A 21,318-nucleotide genomic window follows, 5' to 3' on the forward strand; every position below is an offset into this window, starting at 1 on the left:
AACTGTTGTCACCTTCTCACCCAGCTGCTTGGCGATGGTCTTGTAGCCCATTCCAGCCTTGTGTAGGTCCACAATCTTGTCCATGACATCCTTGGAAAGCTCTTTGGTCTTGGCCATGGTGAAGAGTTTGGAATCTGGATTGATTGATTGCTTCTGTGGACAGGTCTCTTTTATACAGGTAACAAGCTGAGAGGGCTGCCAATGTCAGCTCGTTACCTGTATAAGATCCACCTGGGAGCTAGAGATCTTGCTGACGGATAGGGGATCAAATACTTCTTTCCTTCGTGGAAATGCAAATTAATTTATAACTCTTTTTGAAACGCATTTTTCTGGATTTTTTTTGTCATTGTTGTGTCTCACTGTTCAAATAAACCTACCATTGAAATTATAGCCTGATCATTTCTTTGTTAGTGGGCAAACTTACAAAATCAGCTGGGGTTCAAATAATTTTTTCCCTCACTGTATATGCTGAAATTCATAAATACTTGAAAATAATGAAAATCGGTAAGTAAATACCAATGTCTTTCAAACAACATGCCCCGAGGTTGTAACACAGGCTTTCTGGCAAAATAAAACTGGAGACCAAATCAGCTTTTCATTTTCATCATTTAACAGTTTTCACAGGCTGATTAGTACTGTCTGTGGCGAATACACTGCAGTAAACTTGCTGCATAATTTGTGGTGGATTATGCCAAGGCCACAGCACATGGGCTTTTTCTGAAAAACCAATACAATTAACCCGTTTCTAAATTAGCTTTAAAATAGGGAACAGATGATGAAAAAAATATGTAAACATGACTAAGAAGAATAAAACTAAGCCTTAATATTCTGCTGTTTGGGTACTTTTTATTCACCATGACAAAATAATTCAGGTTTGGCACACAGCTCTAGATTAGCCATGCATTTCTTAAAGCAACTACATGAGTTTGTGTGTGTGTGTGTTTGTGTGTGTATTGCATCTGACTCCTGTGCGCTCCTCTCCTACTGTTTCATACATAACATCACACAGACATTTTAAAGATTCCCTTACGTTTGCAGAATGGTTGTCTGCCTGACCACGTCCCATTGGGAAAGCAGATTCTCTCTGCTGAGCCGTACAGTGTATGTCCCACTGCGCAGGTGAAGCGCACCTTGCTGCGCACTTTGAAGTTCCCTGCCTCCCTGCTGGCATGGGCAGGCGTGCCAGGATCTCCACAGGTGCCTGCTGAGTCACCTGCAATGGGAGATAAACAGGTAAGGAGCAATGAAAACAAGTCAGGATGCTATCTTCTGGTTTATGTTGTGTGTTAACAGATAGGTCCTTATGAGTTGGTATATCAGTAAATTACAACACACCGCTCCTGTGAGGCAGAGGGAAAATACAGAGAGGGCTTACACTAGAACTGTACATCTTTCGAGTCCTCCAGGAATCAGCTATAAAAACTGATGCACTAATGAACAGTTGTCACCGCGCCAACATCCTGGAGGACCAGTGCTTTTCACTGCTTTGACACCAAGAGTGTTCTGTGCATAAAAGCAGCGAGACCAGCATTAAAAGGCAACCAGCTGTGGTTATGAGAAATGATGAATACAGTTTGACCTCTGAAGTAAAATGCGTTTTCATTATCCTGAATTATCTCCACTGTCTTCTGTTCTGTGGGGGAACATACAGTACCTTTAGTGTCTTGCACCACTTGTCTTGCGTGTCTATAAATTACCACAAGTAAAAGGATGCTGTGCCTCATAAATTCCCATGTTACCTTTAGGACAGTCTCCAGTGGGTAAAGAAAAAAACAGGACCATGAGAAAGACATGGAGCCACGGTGGTGCCATGACTATTGAACATTTTATGATGAACAGCAAGCCAAGCCGAGTGTTGAGTCTAGAGGGTGGGGTGTTTTTGGATTTGTATTCACTGGGGAGATCCTCAGAGCGCAGGGAAAAAATGCACATAACACACACAACAACAGCCACCTATTCTACTGCTGCTGCTTCTGTTCTCCCACAGAAATGAAACTGGCAGAGGAAAGAGAAGAGAAAACGGTTTGGCTATAGAAGACAGAGTGTCGCAGAAAGAGATGTTGATAGAAAGACAAAACAGACAGACTCAGACAGAAATGTAAGTTATCTAATCTGCTGCTGTGCTTGTCTGTATAGTTCAGTTCGTATTGTCTCTCTGTGGAAGAGCCGTGCTTTATTGGCTTTGAGATCCTGTTTCCTGAGCTGTGCACACACCATGTGCATCATTCCCTGTCTGTTGGCTGATGCTCTCTGTCTACAGGGCAGCAAACAGCTGCAGCAATACTGGACTTGTTGACAAAGCTTCACTGCACAAACACCAAGCACCAATATCTTCTAAACACATCCAACTGCTCACATGTGCACATACTGGACTTGTCAGGTTAAGAGCAGGTGGAGATGTTAAGTTTATACATGGCTGTGGTTAGCAATGAGTATGTGTGCATCAGCATTACGGTGGCTGCAATTGAACGGCCTTATCCATGTGTGTACATTGTTATGAGTGCATTTGGTGTCTGTTTGTGCACACGCAACGCATAATTTTATTACTTATGTGTTGCCTGGATGTGCATGTCTAACAGCAGCTGTTGGTGCTTTGTCTCTTTTGGTTAGGTGAGGCAGCATGGCTCACTGTGCACTGTGACACAGCTATTGTTAATCTCAATAATTGAGATGGTGGTAGATTTGGTTTCAAATTGGGTTGACTCCCTTTGTGAGGGAATAACGCCTTCAAATCAACCATGCAACAGATGAGGACAAAAGGGGAATGGCTTGGAAGCAGTTTTCGGCCCCCTCTGGATAATTAACAAGGGAGGACAGATCAGAGGTAGGACACATGCAGGGATTAGAACAGTTTCTGACAGTGTGGTGAACTACGGAGGAATTTAGTCCAAATTAAATTATAGTCGATTGTTGTGGAACACTTTATGATACTTAAAACATGTTAGTTAACTGTAGTCCTGTCTATTAACTATAATGTATCCCTTTTTAGATATCTCAACAATGCTTTAAAAGCATCAAAGAATAAGAAAGTCTATGTGATGGGACATGATCCTGAGAAAAATTTTGCATTAACACTTTCCAGACAGCTCATGTTAACACTGTGGAACTAATTGCATAATTTCAGAGGTTTCTGTTAGTGTGCATGTAGAAACTAAGTGCTAAAATGCACTCTTGCATCAATTTAAAGCTCTCTAAGCAATTGCCATACCACAACTTTAGTTCCTGTAAGCAACAGCTGAGTTCCAGCTGTGTTATGGTTCTAATTTCTGCTACAGCTGTAACAGATGTTCATTGCCGTGGGTTTGAATTCATCAAGCCTCTTAGTGATGAACAAGTGATCTACAAAGGTTTCTTCTTTCCATTATAAATCGCTGATTTCATACCTAATTAGAAACACTGATGCAGTATAATGCTTTGCGACAATGTGAGAACACCACATTTACATTCTAATTACCATCATCTATTATCAACATTAACAGGAAAACTGTGAAAGTTCTAAATGGTAAAATTTTCTAAAAACCTATTTTTCTATAATTGCATGTTTTTAAAATTAAATATGTCAATATTTTTCAACTGCAATTCATATGGTTAAAAAAATTAAATAGAAGCCCCTAATTAAATTTGAGTATTTTCTAAGTCTGGCACCATCACTTTTCTAGTACCTGTTCAGTGAAAACTTAATTAAAGTGGCATTTTTGAAAATCTGAATAGATGTAATAAAGATTCACCTAAGTACATCCTTGTTTGAAAAGTCATGTTGTCATTTCATGTGCTGAAATCCTCTGGTCACAGCCCCGGCATTCTTATCCTGCAGCACAAATCCTCCAAAGGGTATACTCTCTAAACAACAATTCAACTTCGATGATATAAATACTTGGGAGTAGATCAATTTTCCCTTTATTTATCTCATATAGCTAAATTAAATGCTCTAAATCTAGTCTGACATTAAATGATGTTTGGTATTAAAGTCTAGCATTAAATGAGTATATCTGTTCGGTTTCCTCAGACAACCAGAGACAGGAGAACTTATGTTGGTGATACATAGCTCAGAGGAAGTGATCAAGTTAAAATGATCACTTTCCAGGAGGCTCATCTGTCACAGCAGCAGGATGCTGATCACATCATTTCAGTATTAAATAAATTGCTTCTTAAAAGTAGGTGATAAATAAAATACCATACATATTGTTTGTAACCGAAAGCATAGACATTATACACTATATAATTAAGGTCTTAAAACATCAACATGTTCACAGCAGATAATTATGCAGGTTCAAATAAGGAGAACCACACATCTGTGCTACATCCTTCCTTTGAAAACAACCTAAAATTGATTAAAAAATGTAATAGAAACTAAAAGATTTGAGCCCATTACTATATTTGGCATTCAACTTCTCCACTTCCTTACTACTTTCTAACTGTCTGAGTAAATAAAAAATACTGAAGGTGAGTAGAGAGTTCACACTCCCATTTAGAGAGGAAAAAAAACACTGTCATACAAGTCTGCTTACGAACATTACTTCTGGGTCAGTGAGTTGAACAAACCAAGTGAACATTCAGTAAAGTGAATCCACTTAAATGGTCAGGAGTGCTTACGTGTGATGGGAGGGAAGTGCACAGAAGGGATTACGGGGAGTATGTAGTTCCTCAGACATACACTATAAAAACACTTTTTCAGGTTCTCAGACAACACTAGGGAGATTCTTCAGCTAAATGTACTGAACACAGGATGCTGAATTAGTTTTAAAATTTCTGTTTGCCAAAATTTGTTGAATCGAATGGTTTTGGGCATAAAGCAGATTTGTCTAAGATGTGAATATATAACGTCCTATCACCAAACTGAAGAAGAATGATTGGTAATGATTTGGCATTGGCACACCATCAGCGTACAATATACAGCATTCATCAGCCAAGTGCAGATTAACTGGTTAAATAAATATCAGTATATTAATGACAGGTCTTCCAGGTAATACACCTTTGTGGTGTGGTCTTCACATTGTGTGCGTGTGATGAATATTCTGGTGGAAATTCTCACTTACCTGCAGTGTTGTCTTTCCATACACACATGTTTTGATTTACTTTGCCATAGTTTTGATATTCCTGTTTTTAATATTTCTGAGAAGACTGTTTGTTGTGCTTCCAACTTTGAAAAATACTATATTTAAGCAAGTCAACAGAGAATTTTCTCTCTACAAACTGTCCTTAGTAGTCTGTATAATGACAGACACTGCAATATGTTTTGTGAACAGTCTCATTGGAACTACTTAGTAAAGCAATGTCACAATCACAGTAAATGTCAAAACTGTTGAGCATGTGTTTTGTGTAAAACTTGGGAGTATTACAGCTTTCTGGTAAAAAAAAGAGATGAGGCTGAAGGTTTTAGTCATTTTTTACTGCACTGAACACCACAAATGAAATTCCATTAAACTCTGTTGGGGTGTGGTGTCTCACAAAGCTGTGAGATTACTCACACTAAAATGATTTATTAGCTAATTATAATACTGTTGCTAGACACTAGAGGTAAGTGAGAAAATAGATTGTGTTTGTTAATCTCAGTGTCATGTTAGAGACTACTGTGTGAATGTGAGCAGGCATACTTGGGTATACATGACTACATTTGTGCGTTGGTGTACCTGAGCAGTGAGGCAGTGGACCACTCCAGTGACCGTTGAGTTGACAGGTGAGTGATGAGTCTCCTACGAGCTGTCGGTCTCCAGAGCAGGAGTAGCGCACCGTAGAGCCAAAGGTAAACTTCTCTCCACTCATCACTCCATTGGGAGGTGTACCTGGGTGGCCGCAGTCCACCTCTGCACCACAGAATGAGGACATGAAATAAGATTATCAGCAGATCAGTGAATGGATGGATGGACTACTTTTTGTTTGACAGATAAAAAGAAAAAATACTATATTTTATTATTTATCACTGGGTAAAACATTAATTTAATATTTGCTTTTTTCTTTGTCTTACAAGCTCTGCTCAGTGGGTTATGACACACTATATCAGCGTGACACAACTAGACATAAAAGAAGCTCTGTGAAAACCAGCGACCATTCTAGTAGCATGTTGCTCTACACTACTGTGAACTTTGAATATTTAAATAGTTCAGAGAGGTTTGTGTTCAAAGATAAAGCATGGCTATTTATGAAATATTAATGTGCCTTAATGCTTTAAACTACACCAGTGTCAATCATTTTTTCATAAAACAAATTAGATGCAAAGTTGTACGTGGACTTGAAATAAAACTTAAATTAAATGCTTACTGGATTGTTTTTGGTACTGAAATCTAATTTGGTAGACCACTCTCTCTGCTACTTTATTATTCTCTTGACCTTTGCATATGTTTTGTGAGCTGTCATTTAATCTGCTTAGTCTCATAATGCAAAGTAAGTTTCTGTAAATTTGCTAAACTAATTTCTCAACATTGATTCAGTGATGCCTGGAGCCGTGAATAAACATTTGAGACAGACACTCCTGTGTATCTCTTTAATTACTATTCCGTTTGATAAAATAAATGTCGTGTCATCTCTCTACCATGAAATTAAGTGCTTTCTGAGCTTGTGTGCAAAATGCAGAGGATTACTTTAAATGATTTCTTTGGAATTAGGTTATTACTGTTGGCAGCATCAAACAAAAAGAATGTGTAATAACCCAGGTGCTTGAGAGCAACATCAAAACCTCAGATAACCCGTACAGTTGATGGAAGATGGTTGTTAATTTCAGTGCTCGGCTTAAGGAACAATAACAATAGACAAAACAACTCAATAGTTTCTTCCATTTCTCAATAAGACACAGTGAAACATAACCATAAGCCATTGGGGCATCTAACATCACACAAATGTTCCCAGTCACAGCAAAAAAAACATGTACCATTAAAACTCTAGAAGCAAATGAGGACAACAACAAGGTTATGGACACTGTTGTGTGTGTATTAATTTAATTTCAGTGCAGGATGCACTAATTATAAGAGAAAGTAGATTGACTAATGCACTGAACAGTAGACAGCCAAATAAACAGAATTAATTGTGATGAGACTAATTCTCAATTTTCATTGATTAATGTAACTAGAAGGCAGCGACCGTACCAATGCATTCTGGAAGAGGTTTGTCCCAGTGGCCTTCTGGCTGACAGGTGAGCACTGATGAGCCAAACAGGTAATATCCAGGGTTGCAGTCGTAGAAGACCACGCTGCCGAATGTAAAATTACCGTGCTCGATCTTACTCTCCCGGATAGAGTTGGCAGGGATACCTGGATCTGTGCAGTTTACCACTGTGTGAAAATCACAGGGAAAAAATACAGCTATATCATCATGAATTAATACAGTTTAATTATTACAGGAGAATCTACAATTGAAAGCAAAATACTGACAAGAATCCAATTCATATTTATCGCCGCAAGGTCTGTCTTTAGGCATGACAGATATGTCAATGGGATTTCACAAGAAATACTATTGGAATGTCATAGTAACATGATTACCTGTTAGATAGTTACATGATTACCTGTTAGATAGTTACATGATTACCTGTTAAAGCAAGCTGTCTCTTTCCCTTTCCCAGTATTCCTGTTACCCTGACTGCAGTCCTACGTCTATGCATAGATTTGCTATAGTCTCTTCATCAAAGGTGTGCTGTGATTATGATAACAGCTGTTTCTGGCAATGTTTCATACTCATCATGTTATTGTGGTTACCTGTGAAAATGTAAATTAATTATCAGTCTACACTAAACTAAAGTGATATTTCTATAAACCAAATGAAGTATTCACTTCTTGCCAACATTTTCAAACCCATTTTATAAATGTGCATATGGAACTAACAATGACACTAACAAACTATGACACTGAGATTTTCATAGCACACATTATGGAAATGCATTGGGCATGAAATATTTCATAGAGTGATTCTTAATTAGCCTAATATATCAAGCATATTGTATACTGTAATGGTTTTGTCATATTTAAGTTATTTATGTGTGATGGATTTTTATAATTGCCTTTGCTTAAATTATGAGCTATTCAACCTATTTAACTCCAACCAATGTCATTGATGAGGATGTGACGTTTCCTGAAGGCTGTGTAGTCTTTTTTGTTTGGTTTGAGCCTCATTTGCATAAATGCTATCTGTCAGCATGTTCACTTGTGAGTTAATAATAGATCTGTTGATATGACCTGATCACTGTCTTTTTCTGTTTATTCTACAAACAGTGAGACAAGTCAGGCCATGCTATATTTAAGCATTGTCAATAATAATGACACCTAATACTTCCTGCTCTTGACAAAAGGAGTCTATTGTCACAAATTCACAAGCATCTATTTTAAAGGCGACTAAATTCTCCAAAACCACCCAGCTGACAAGGGGCTTTAGACAGCTGGAAGTACTGTAGATGAGGGTGAAATGAGGTTCAGAGCAACATCAAATTAAATCAATAATGCACGTGTGTGACAAACAGAGGTATTTTGACAAAGGGAATCATGACAGTTTTATATGATTTTACTCTTTTGATCTTGTACCAGGTCTCTCTCTATGGTGCAATTCACAGTAATCAGAATTGTGTCTCTTTACATCTTACTGCCAGCAAAACTCGTGCCAAGACGAAAGATATTTTTAAATGGGAAACGTCTGGCAAATGTAGCTTTGGCTGATCCAGAGTTCGCAGACCAATTAAAGCTACAGTGGATACCATTCAAATTTCACTTGTTGAATTTAATGTTTTAATGAATACTTCAGTTACTATGTTTTATTGAATTGTGAAGCCATTTCAATTATCTGTCTTAGACTAAAAGCATTTTCAAAGGCAAACTTATGACAAAGGACTTTTTCCAAGCATCACTGAAAAAAAAAAAGCTTCAATGATGCTGCACATTATATCTAGGTAATATTGTCTATTCTGATTTTATTTTGGGGATAATAAAGTAAATAGGGGAAACGATTTCCCCCAAAATTGTCAAACTTTCAAAATTAGCTTTGGAAAAGAAGTAAACAATTCTCTGGTACTGTATGGTCATGCACAAACATGTCTGGATTGCTGCTGATTGCAAACACCACCACTAATGAGCCTAACCTGGGCAAACTAAAATTGAACACAGCTGAAACACAGCCACCATCTGACACTCTGTCTTCTTCGAAATGTACTCTGTGCTTTGTTTTCTTCAAAGTAATCTCTCCCTGCAGCAAGCCTCTTGGTAAAAAACTGCCAGTGAAATTGTAGAAAACTATTCCCCATTTACTCTTCCCGCTCCATACATCCTGCTGTAAGCTCGTTACTGCTGTTCCCCTGCTTTTGCTCTGAGGCCAGTGCTCCAGATGTTGCTTTCTAATGCTCTAATAGAACAGACAGCGACTTTTCCCATTCAAATCTATAGATCTGTGAGCACTGTGATCTCTGTCCATTCTGCTTATGTGTCAGTACCTATGCATTCTGGCAGACACTGGCTGCAGATTGCTGAAAAATTATGATACAGCTACTGGCTGCTGAATTCTTGTGGTCAACATTGCATTGGATTCCTGAACCACTACAAAGCACCTGCAAAAGCTATTTTTTGTTATGTTCCAAAACCTCAACCTCTGCTTGCTGGCAGCAATCTGCTCCACTGATGACTGGCCTGATTTACAAACAAGCACAATTACACAGAAGTGGCTTCTGTTATAAAACGTTAAAACACCTTTAGTTCCAGTGATACACTATGAGGCACCTTTTTCAGAAACTGATAGCTGCAGATGGTTAATGACATGCATGAATATGATGCATCTGCTAATTCCAAATTCTTGTAGTAATTCTTGCTTTGGATTCCTGTTTTCTAGACTCCTGAGGCAATGCCTGAGATCTCAGCCTTGGCTAAACATGCTGGCAAAGACAAGCAGCTTTTTAGTTCAACTGTCAAGATACATCTGCATCCTTCTAATGCTTTAAGTCAGTCAATCTGACAGTCATAGCTGGACCCTACCTCTGCATGTTGGTGGTTGCTGGCTCCACTGGCGATTAGCCTGGCAGTGGGCTGTAGAGGGTCCTTCCAAAGTGTAGCCTTTGTTGCAGGAGAAGTGCACAATGTCGTTGTAGTTGAAGCCATCGCCTATGGTGCGCCCATAGATAGGGCTACCGGGGTGGCCACAGGTGACAGCTGAAGTTGATTTTGATCACCAGCAGCGGCGTGAATGAAGGAAGAAAGTGAAGTGGAGAGGGAGTTAAAAAGGAGAGGGAAGAAAAAGAAGACAGTGTGGAAAGAGAGAGAGGGAGAGAGACAGAGAGAGAGAAAATACAGCACACACATCACCTATTGATAAAAAAGATCGATAGGTGATGTACAGTGACATCTGTCATAGCAACATCATTATCATATTATTAACCTCGGAGGGCACTGGGGGTATTAGGAATCAAGACATGATCTAAATTAGAAATGAGTAAACAGCACAGCTCAGTGCATCAGAAGGTGAATAGGAGACTGAGAATCATATCAGGAGGATATGTATCAAATGTTGACTTCTGTGCCTCTGAGACTAAAGGCGCAGGAAGCTTTGGGAATTGCAAGAAGGAAGCTTTTCAACAGGGAATGAATTTTTTATGAATGCAAAAATAGTTGTATTTATTGTTTCATTACTGCAATCATGCAATCAAACTATTGTGTTTGTGACTAAAGCCCCTTCAACCCTGTGAATGCAAACAGACTTTTTCTCTCAACCCTGCAACAAAAAATGTACGCAACCAGTCTTATCCGTCCTTCTCAGGCATTTTCTCACTTTCCTGAAACATAAAAAAACACCAACAGCACACATACAGAATGTGTCCTGCAGTCAATCAGCCAGAGAGAAGCGGTATGAAGTACTTACAGATACAAACTGGCAGCTGTCCGGACCAGTTGTGGTCCTGCTGGCAAATCCGCACTGAGGAGCCAATGAGCCTGAATCCGGGGTTGCACTGGTAAACTACTGTGTCTCTGTAACCAAAGTTTTCTCCTATCACCTGCCCATTCACAATCTGCTCTGGAATACCACAGTGACCAGCTGTAGAATGGTGAACAAAAAAAATAATTAGTAATACTCACCAATATTCATGTACCAATAATGTAGGCACTGACATTTTGAACTAGGTGTAATACACTTTGCATTACAAATCACAACAAATTATCTTTATCAATCATTTGTGTGGTGCAATATTTTAGTTAAACTTTCTAATATTTGCCAATAATAGCCCGCCGTGGTTCCCACTGAACTAATGGACGATAGTTCCAGAGTAGAAACAGTTTTGATTGTGTTATCACGTTTGAATAACTTTGCATTTTGACAACTGTATTACAAAATGAAATGAGGAAACTGGTGATTTAAAAGGTCTTGGAATTATAATGCAGGCAAACAAAATTAGTTAGTGTATTCATGAAACATATTGGATTTGGAAAGCCTTTTTCAGCTCATTATCTCTGAATTATTATTTCTAAATTCATAGTGGCTTCAGCGTCACTTGTGGTGACAACTCAGCTTTTCTCATCTACAATAGACGGAGAGATGCATGAGAAACTCCCCAAAATCTATGCAATACACTCATGCACGTAATCGTATTACTTTCAGCTACAATAAATCCCTTTCAGAGAGGAGGAATCTTGCTGAGATTTCCACTGCCACTTAAAACCTGGGAAATTGCCACTGACTGTGAGTCTGATTTCCCTAATTCACTCCTGCACCCAGAAACTCAGCCGAGCATTTTATTATCACACTCCAGTTGAGAGCAGCCAGATTCTATGAAGATAGTGCTGAAGTAGGCGACTATACCGAGAGGTCCCTGGCTATGTTAACCCTGACAGTCATATCACTAAACAGGAGAGAAGGCTAGGTCTTTTAATGAACTGAACCAATCTTAGGGTGAGCTTGAAGGGCTGGTGCTACGATAAACGGACTAATGCGCCTGCCAGGGAAACTGTCACATTCTGCTGCCGCGTGGGTTTGAATGTGGCTGGAGTAATTATGAATTTTCTTCCAAAGTACAGAGCTGTGCCAAGTTGGAGTAAGCTAAGCTTTAATATACATTATTTGCTCATATTTATATCAGAATGAGTAGTACGCTGATGTTAATAGGTTAAATTGTACTGCTCCGGTGCAAGTGCATCAGTTATCTTACGGTCTTTACAAGGACTGAAACAGTCCAGTCTGATTTGCCAGCATGGAGTACCAGCGTGATGTCACAACCGGACACTTTTTTTTTTAAACATCTTTCTAAATGTTTAATAGTCAGTGGCCATACACACTTGGCAACAAAACTAATCATACCCACCCTCTGCTTCCCCATCTGGTTCTATTCTGAGCATGTTGGCCCAACCAAAACAACTCATACTCTGTCTGAACAGACTGCCGGCAGTTTTTGACCCAGGACAAGACCGTCCTTTATAATGTTAAAGAGGACATTTAGATCCTGCTTACCCAGGCACAGAGTCTCTGTTCCACTCCAAAGGCCAGATAGGAGACACTCTCTGACAGTGGATCCAGTTAAAACATAGCCAAGGTCACAGCTGAAAATGGCTGATGCTCCAAAAGTAGTTTGGGTCCCAATTTTCTTCCCATTAGGGGGACTGGGCAGATCACCACAGGAAATAACTGAAATGAGATGAAGATGATAGTAAAAAGAGGAAGATGATGCAAAAGGCATTTAAATTAAAGAACCAGACACCAGAAGAGTGAGTGAGAGAGAAAAAGAGACAAGGAGGAGACTCCGGTTGGCTTACATCGTCAGAATCAATGGGAGAGCACAGTCATTTACACCCATCTTACCGACCTTAATGCGATAAAAGAGTGACCTGTACTATTTCATGAGGAGGATAATAATGGTGTTTGCCTTTGTCCCAACATATTTCATCATGCTGGCTGGCATCTCCTTTTCCTGTTACACGGCCTGTTCAGCTCTTTAACTTTTGCGAAAAAAAAAAATTGTACCACAGAAAAAGCTTTTATTTCCAATTCCCACAATAAACAAATCTAAGTTAGGGTGAGACGGGAATAGGTGAAGACCACAAAAGTGAATAATTGAGGAGGTGCTTAAGTGAGCTATGAATAAGGCATTCATTCTTCATGTTTTATAGTGTAACAATCTATGAATCTATGGACCTGAGGTGAGACAACATCTAGATTTTTCAATTTGCCTGGACCACAGTGTTCAAAACCTTTTTGATTCTGTTCTATGAAACTAACGAAACACATACACAGTGCGCTAAATATGTACTTAATGACTTTTGGTGATGAACAACTGATGAGTTGATTTTATGGTTGCTGCAGGAGAAGTCACTCACTTCTACACCGAGGTCTCTCGTTTCTCCAGCTCCACACCCCGTTGGACAGGCACTGGATGTGGGCAGGGCCAACACGGTAGTATCCAGGGTTGCAGGTAAAGATTATTTTGGTGCCGTACTCATAGTGCGAACCATTGACTACTCTCCATTTCCCGTGGTCCAGAGAGAACGAGCTGAGACTGGGGCACATCATGACTGGGTAAAAAAAAAACAAAAAAAAAAAAAACAAATAATAAGCAAGGGGATTTGGTGGGGAGTGGTCATTGTTAGTTTAGGATTATTCAAATGGAATGACTTCTGTTTCAATTTCTTGTCTTATCCCTTGTAAACAAACTGCAAAGTTAAAACCTGTGAACATATGTAGCAACCCAACAGTGTAGAGAAAATATAAACAGCTGCAAAAGAAAAATGTTAATCAGTAGAATAAACTAATCCATGTGTTTAAATGTGAACAGTAGCTTTTTTGCAGTTGTACAAATGTTCTTCCCAAACAAAGCTGTTTATGAATTGGCACTTTCTAAAACCAAATGAGTTTCAAAACAAACCCTGTTTCCCTTTTTACTGTGAGACACATATGCAGTAGGGAATAAACACTGGTCTCAATAGTAAATAGTGCTGTCAATCACTCATTACGCTGCCTTGAAACTTGCAGGAATGGCAGTGGCATGTGAAACGCTCACCCCAGCACCAACAATGGATTTCTTCTCAATTGTTGTCCTCGCTTTCATCTGCCTTTTGTATCACTACCAAGCAAGTTAGTGTTTTTGCAATGAAACAGGAACTCGTGGCTCTTTCGGGACAGCAGTCTGTCTTTTATAACACCGTCCATTACATTACATTGTTTATTTAAACTGCACGATATTCCACAACTCATCCACTTTTCCATCAAGATTTGTCTTCTCCATAACTCTTTCCTCTCCCTATCTCTCAGCTTCTCTTTTCTGCTGCTCAACTGTGCTGTCGGTTCTTGCGGTTACCCCATCTCTCTAAGCCAATCCTTCTCCTCCTCAACACCCCACTGAACCCTGCTTTAACATCCACTCCTCACCAATGCATCGAGGTATCTTGTTGTGGTTGCTCCATGTGCCGTCTGGCTGGCAGACTGTGGTTGTCAGCTCTTTGGAAGAGAGCCGATAGCCACTGTTGCAGAAGTAGGTCACCCGTGTGCCGACGGAGTAATCAGCAGCAAGCACACCTCCATTCACTGGCGCACTGGGCACACCGCATGACACAGCTGCAGGCAGCAAAAGGACAGTTGTCAACATACATGTCTATGCACAATATAAGGCATATACTGTATTAGAAAGATTTGCAGAAAGACGTCTGGCAAACACAAGCATGGTGGGCAGGCACATATTCATATTCAAACCATAGCAAGTGCTAAATGTTTTACTGTATGTACTCTAATCAGTGCTGGGATTGCAGCCTCTTTGTGGTACACAAGCGCTGCCATGTGTGTGTGAAAAGGTTCAAAAGGTTACAGTTTTAGCAAGTAAACACCGAAAAGGAAATAAGTGCTCTTCTGTGACATTAAACACCCTCACAGAACTCTGACAACAGACCTTAGACACTTTCAATTGTCACGGCAGGAAAAGCACAGGTGAAATTAATTGCATTAATAATGGATGCATAAATTTTAGAGGAGCCAGCACCAAAGCCCCGTGTTGTGCATGCTGGTGGACAGGAATGGCTTACTGCATAACTTCACATTACTGAGCCTTCATTAACAAAATGAGCTACACCTGTGCTTTTCCTGCCGTGACAAGTCAAAAAGTCTATTACAGGGTCACTGCAAAAGTGCTATATTTCCTAAATGTGCAGTACTTTACGCCTACAATATGTCAACACAGTCAACATTTTAGGAAAACAAAAGGTATTTACTCCCACTTAATGCATTTATAATAATGATGTGGGAATGCTTGTGTCACATCAACACTTAACCAAGTAATTTGCTTTTACTGTATACATTAGGGGGCACTGAAGCCATAAAGCTGCTCTGGAAATCTCACTAGCTAAAGAAATCTATGAAAGTATTATACACTATATAGGACTGGCCCCTTGAGGAAAAATGTATCCAACCTCCTCAGAGTAGAATAACTTATGCGCAGCCTAGAAGATAAGACTAACTTATCAAAGTCACTAGTGCAAGCACTTATGTAACTAGTTTCAATGGTAACTCTTCCCAATATGAACAAGTATGAGTCACTCAGACATTGAAGAATCCCCACATACACTCTGGCTTTACAATTACACTGCTTAAATCTGAGGTGCTCCGGCCTCAGAGCTTAGACCAGAGAAAATACACCAGCTGGTAGATTTTAGAGTGTTTATCACAGGAAAGCCAGCGGGAAGAAATAGAGCAGTGAAATCCACATCTGCTGGATCACGTAAAATGTATGCAAACACATCATAAAATAATGTAGCAATGGTAGATGCACACTGAGAAACATCAAAGGCAGGAATTTGCCAACATGACCTTAGGCAATTACATGCCCCCCATTACCCCATGTGAGAAATGGTCAACATTCATTTCTGAGTATGTTAAATCTAACATACATTAATCACAAAGTCTACTCAGGAGAGGAAGAGCTTCAACATAACAATTAATTATTTAAAATCATGCAAGCTCAGAAGGTCAGTGGGCTAAAATACTGATTTTAGTTTCTAACTTTTCCTGAGATGCATGAGCAACACTAATGGTGTATTGTACACTATCAACATACCATTTATTCTGAATGGGAACAAATTAAAGACTGAGCATACTATAATGTAACTCCACCATCTAGCAGTTAGCAGAAGGACAGCATCTGCATGAATATATTAGTTCTTTTGCAGCCACAGTCTGCAGTTTATGTGTGGTTTGGAAAATCTGCATTCAATTATAAAACTGATGGAATCAATCACAGGTGTGAAGTGCTTTAAAATGATTTTAAAGGACATGAAATACAAGTTCTGATTTCACTGCATCATGATAAAATACAATTGAGCACACCATCTGTTGCTGTTTGCTGCTGTATAAGTTTCTATGGTAGCGCATGCAATCACGTACACGTGTGCATCAAAAAACCCAATTAGTTGAGTGAGACCCAATAGCAGCAGACACTGCATGCTAATAGTGAGTTAGCCTAAGCAATTTGAAGAAGTGGATATTGACAGAAGAAGGGAAGATTGATTTCTGTTTCGTTTCCACCTGACAGGGTAATGGCTCTCAATCAGGCTGGATTCAGTTCAGCTGCTAACAACAGAGGAATAGGGCTGAGACACTGTTGCCTTGAGCATCTGCCTGTCTGCCTGCTGACCATAGGGCTGCAGAGGCAGTGACCAGAAGAACTCAGAAAGGAGTGGGTTGGAAATAAAAGACTACAGAGGCCAATGAGCTCACCTTGACACGCAGGAACTGGTGCATCCCAGGCGTAGAAACCATAGGTGGTATTCTTGCACACAGCTGTGGCCTTTCCAATCAGCTTGTACCCCCTGTCACAGGCCCAGCGCACCATGCTGTTAAGATGACCCCCAGTCTGGCTCACTACAAAGCCATGTTGTGGGGAGTCTGGGGTACTGCAGTACATTGCTATAGAGGAATAGACGAAGGGGAACGAAGAATGGCAAAGCAAAGGTGAGGAGAGAGGAACAGGAGAAAAACAACGTTGAGAAAAGATGATAAAGAACAGATAAGGACAAGAGGGAAAAAAAAGACATAAATCAGACAGAGAAAAGGATTTGGGAATTAGTCAGGTGAAGATTTTAGTCACTATAAGATTCCATTTTAAATGCAGAAAGATAATGAGGGAAACTGCCTGAGGAGCGCAACATCTATTTAGCACTTGGGCTTTGTTCCATGCAGCAAAGAAAGTCCTCAAAATCACATTATTACTTTTCCTCGCTGGCCTATGGGCACACACATATTCAATTTGCTTTAACACATGCAATTCTGGTGCATCCTCCAGTTATTTGTTCCATAGCCTTCCTTCCCCTCATCTTACAGCCCATCAAACACGAAAAAGGTAAATTTGATTTCCAGAATACGAGCACCGAATAGCCGATGGGACAGAAAATCCAAGGGAGGGCTGTGTGCTCCACAAATGCTGTCAAACATTCCTTCAAATCAGTATGACTGGAAGATAGCAGGGATTTAAGACAAAAAGACACACACTGGAGTTTAAGTCGGTTCCTGTTCAAGTCAATCAAGTCAAGGAGGAGTTTTCTTTACAAAATTCATCACACTGACTTGCTTTCACGATAACACTCTCGTGTATTAAATATAATGGAGAGGCAAAACATTAAAAATGAATATCTTCTGTGCTTTCTTTCATTATTATTGATGCATTTCAAATGGAAGAAGATTCCCTGTGCTACTCTTGCTTAGCACCACTTGCTTTATTAAAAAGACAATTAAGAATTTAAAACCTTTTGAAATTAAGGAGTGCAAAACAGCATGCAATGCTTCCACTGCCTGCCGCATAGTTCGGTGCATTAAAAATATCTCCTATTGTGAGCAATAATAATTTCTGTGAAAATGATTCTATTTAAAAATATTTCTGTAAATTACCTGAACATAATAAATTATACCCCAGAATAACCCCAGCACTCCGTGACAAAAATCATGGGGTCATGTTGTACACACAGAAATATATATTATTTGCTACTGTCCAATGAAAAAGGTCCAATGAATATTTGCCCCTGTGCTACGTTAAGGCTTGTTGAAAAGTGTTTAAATTGTAACCCATGACCTTTATCACTTTTTAAAATAGAATAAATATAAAAATAGAATATGATTATAAACTGGATACATACTTTGATACTCACCCACGTATCTGATGTGGAAACCGCGTCTGTTGGTGCCATGATCAGAGGACCAACGCAGCAGGATCTGGTGGCCTGTGGTGGTCAGGCTGAAGGGTGTTTCAATGTCACCACTGAGTGATGCCATGCTCTGGCTGTAGATGTTGGGCCCTGAACAGAGAGACCGACATGTACAAGCACTTATGTAGACAGAATGTATATTTTGGAAGTAAATTTCAATGAAATATATGTGCAACTGAAAAGACCAGACCAAGTAATATTTTAAACTAAAACACACATTTTACTGAGAAACACAAGACAAACACATTAATGTTGTCATTATAATTACATTTGTATCTTAGTTATAGACAATGAAATTCAAACACAATTTTAAATCCCGAAAGGACCCACCATCAAATATTTCTAGAATGTCAAACTCCTTTTCTGTCTGGAAGAGTTCAAAGTGCAGAGTGATGTTGTAACCCTTCTCCACATTAATTAACCAGGAGCACATCTGGAGATTGGGGTAGTTTTCAGGGTAGCCCGGACTCAAGATCACCCCTGTCGAGTCAAAACGCACCTCATGGGCTGGGCATTGGACTGAGAATAAGAAATAAGGACAAAGCAGTGTTAGACAAAGTGTCAGAGGGGGGATAACAGAGAAAGTGAGGAGAGAGGAAGGCACAGACAGATAGGTGAAAGAGGGAGGTGAAAGCCCAATGGTGGAGGAAAAGCCAAGACAAATGGGATGGGAGTAGGGGTCGGAGTGGGGGCAGGAGTGCTCCACTGTGACAGTAGAAATTACATTGAAAAAATAACTAGTCGTGAAATAATTATATTTCAGGCAGAGTGATACTGCACCTAAGGGCTAAGCTGGAGAGTCTGCTGTTGTCACCAAGCTCCCCTGATATCAATCTCTCAAATAATAATACTCAGTAGGTGAGACAGCTAATGTTGTATGGAAAAATGATGTGTGTGTGTGTGTGTGTGTGTGTGTGTGTGTGTGTGTGTGTGTGTGTGTGTGTGTGTTTTCATGTGTGCTAGCTCAAAGCCTCCCTTTCATTTCCTGTAGGCGGGCATGTCTGAAATAATGACAGTCCTGTTTCTTCCTTTTCTTTTTCTGCTGGTAACATAAGTTTCTCTTCTGGGTCAGTAGAGAAGAAACATGACGCATCTAAAAGGTTAATGTGAACAACTGTTCCAGATAAAAAGGTCACTGGAAACAATCAGACATATATCAAGACAAAAAGGCATGTGGAAAAGATTGTAACACAATGCAGTATGAATATTCCTGCAGGCAAACCACTGCAAACGTTTCAGCTGGATGAACCAGAACAGCCTTTAGTACACAACAGAAAAAATATTTATAAACACACTGTAATATATTCATTGGGAAGGAAACAAATATCAACAGAGTATTCAGGTAATAAAGTAACATAGCAATTTAATATGAAGTTCCAGTATTTCTTCACTACCATAGCATTACTGTTCTACTGTTGCAATTGTCCCCTAATCTAGAATACAATGAAAACATACTAGAATTTTTCTTTTTACAACTTTCTTAAAAATCCAAAACTAACACACTACTTTACAGAAACACTCAGACCATTAATTCAGTACTTAGGTTGACAAGCGGATTATTGCAACTTCAAGTCTTCTGAGTCATTCTCAAACACCTGGATTTGTAGTTGATCCTATTCTTCCTGGCTAAGCCTCCAAAGCTCAATCAAACCAAATTGGAAACATCTGTGAGCTCCCATATTCAGGTCTCTCCACAGATGTTCTGTGGGGTTTACAGTCTAGGCTTCTGCTGGGACCCTCAAGGAATGTCAGACACTTGGGATCTCATTGTTGCTGATCCATACTTTCATCAATGCTGACCAATCTCCCCGACCCTGCTGCTGAGATGAAGTGTAATGAATGTAGACTGAGGGGAAAAACGCCAACCCCCATTCCAAAAAAAAGTAGGAAACTGTATAAAATCTACATAAAAACACTATGCAATTATTTGTTAATCTCCTTTTATTCATAGCAGAACATATCAAATACTTAAACTAAGCAAATGTATCATTTTAGGCTCACCAGTCTGTGAAAACCTGCTTCTACAAATTTTCATTTTAGAATAATGTTCTTCAATGTAAATCCAACACTTAATAAATATATCATCATCTACTGCACATAAATATTATCAAAAGTTTCTGAGAATGTGTAGGAATCTCTCAATGCAATACTGAATGGCTGTGGTCTTAAGGCCTTTAGATGGTACTGCATTAAAAACAGACATGATTCTGTGATGGATATCACTTCATGGGCTCAGGAATACTCCAAATATCAATGTCTGTAAACACAGCTCACTGTGCCATTCAAAAATGCAAGTTAAAACTAGGAAAACCTGGATAGAAAATGGAATATTTGACATTTGTCTTGGAAACCAAGGGCACCATGTCCTTCTGGCTAAAGAGAAGAGGGACCTAGCAGCTTATTAGTGCTCGGTTCAAAAGCCTGCATCTCCGATGGCATTGGGGTCCATTATTGTCAATGGAACATCTGGAAAGGCACAATCAATGCTAAAAGATATATCCAGGATTTTTGAGCAGCATTTGCTCACATCCAGATCAACATCCTCTTCAGGGAAGGCTTTGCATATTTAATTTTTGCACAGGACGATGCTAAACCACATACTGCTTCTTTGACAACAGCATGCTTTTGCAGAAGAGTCCGGGTGCTGAACAAAAATGCAAAATACAATAGAGAAGACCCAGAACTTTCTAGCAGTTAGAACCCTATATCAGGCAGAAGCTCCAAAACCCAACAGCTGATCTCCTCAGTTCCCAGATGTTTACAGATTGTTATAAAAGGAAGAGCGGGTGCTACACAGCGGCAAACTGCCCCAACTTTCTTTCATTAATTTCAAAATGACCTTTTTTTTTTTATTAAATAAATGGGCTTATGATATGTGCAAATCATTCTAGTCTGTTTTTATAAAAGCAGTTGTAGTATGTATTTAACTGTTTGTGTGCTCTTTTATTTACCCTAATGAACATGTACACCAGAATACAGAAGGTCAGTGCTAGACCAAAATTAAAAAGCAATGTGCAGGCTAAATCTCTTCAAACAGAGTAAAAATACATTTTATATGGCAGAATAAGAAAGTAAAACGAAGAAATCTTCAGTCATGCCCCCTAAAAGCATTTTTGTTCCTTTTTTCTTAAATAAATCTTCATCTTCATAAATCAGGCTGTGAATGTCATGCATGTCAAAATGCACATTAGTA

At 39.3% G+C, this 21,318-nt stretch overlaps 1 protein-coding gene across 2 annotated transcripts in view; it reads right to left on the minus strand.

Moving 5' to 3' along the window:
- The window catches only part of LOC113170693 (CUB and sushi domain-containing protein 3-like), a 196,595-nt gene that overhangs the window by 34,020 nt on the left and 141,257 nt on the right, over window positions 1-21,318 (minus strand). The window contains exons 47-57 of one of the 2 annotated variants that reach the window (XM_026372889.1): window positions 18,456-18,644; window positions 18,069-18,215; window positions 16,645-16,833; window positions 14,311-14,496; window positions 13,263-13,457; window positions 12,400-12,573; window positions 10,819-10,992; window positions 9,939-10,112; window positions 7,080-7,265; window positions 5,631-5,804; window positions 1,031-1,213 (exon numbers count right to left, since the gene is read on the minus strand). In XM_026372889.1, coding sequence (XP_026228674.1) covers window positions 1,031-1,213; window positions 5,631-5,804; window positions 7,080-7,265; window positions 9,939-10,112; window positions 10,819-10,992; window positions 12,400-12,573; window positions 13,263-13,457; window positions 14,311-14,496; window positions 16,645-16,833; window positions 18,069-18,215; window positions 18,456-18,644 — 1,971 coding nt within the window. Of the gene's footprint in view, window positions 1-1,030; window positions 1,214-5,630; window positions 5,805-7,079; window positions 7,266-9,938; window positions 10,113-10,818; window positions 10,993-12,399; window positions 12,574-13,262; window positions 13,458-14,310; window positions 14,497-16,644; window positions 16,834-18,056; window positions 18,216-18,455; window positions 18,645-21,318 lie in introns of both variants that reach the window. The other variant, XM_026372888.1, reaches the window with a different exon arrangement.

The sequence above is a fragment of the Anabas testudineus genome, chromosome 16 (assembly GCF_900324465.2).
Source record: "Anabas testudineus chromosome 16, fAnaTes1.2, whole genome shotgun sequence".
Classification (NCBI taxonomy): domain Eukaryota; kingdom Metazoa; phylum Chordata; class Actinopteri; order Anabantiformes; family Anabantidae; genus Anabas; species Anabas testudineus.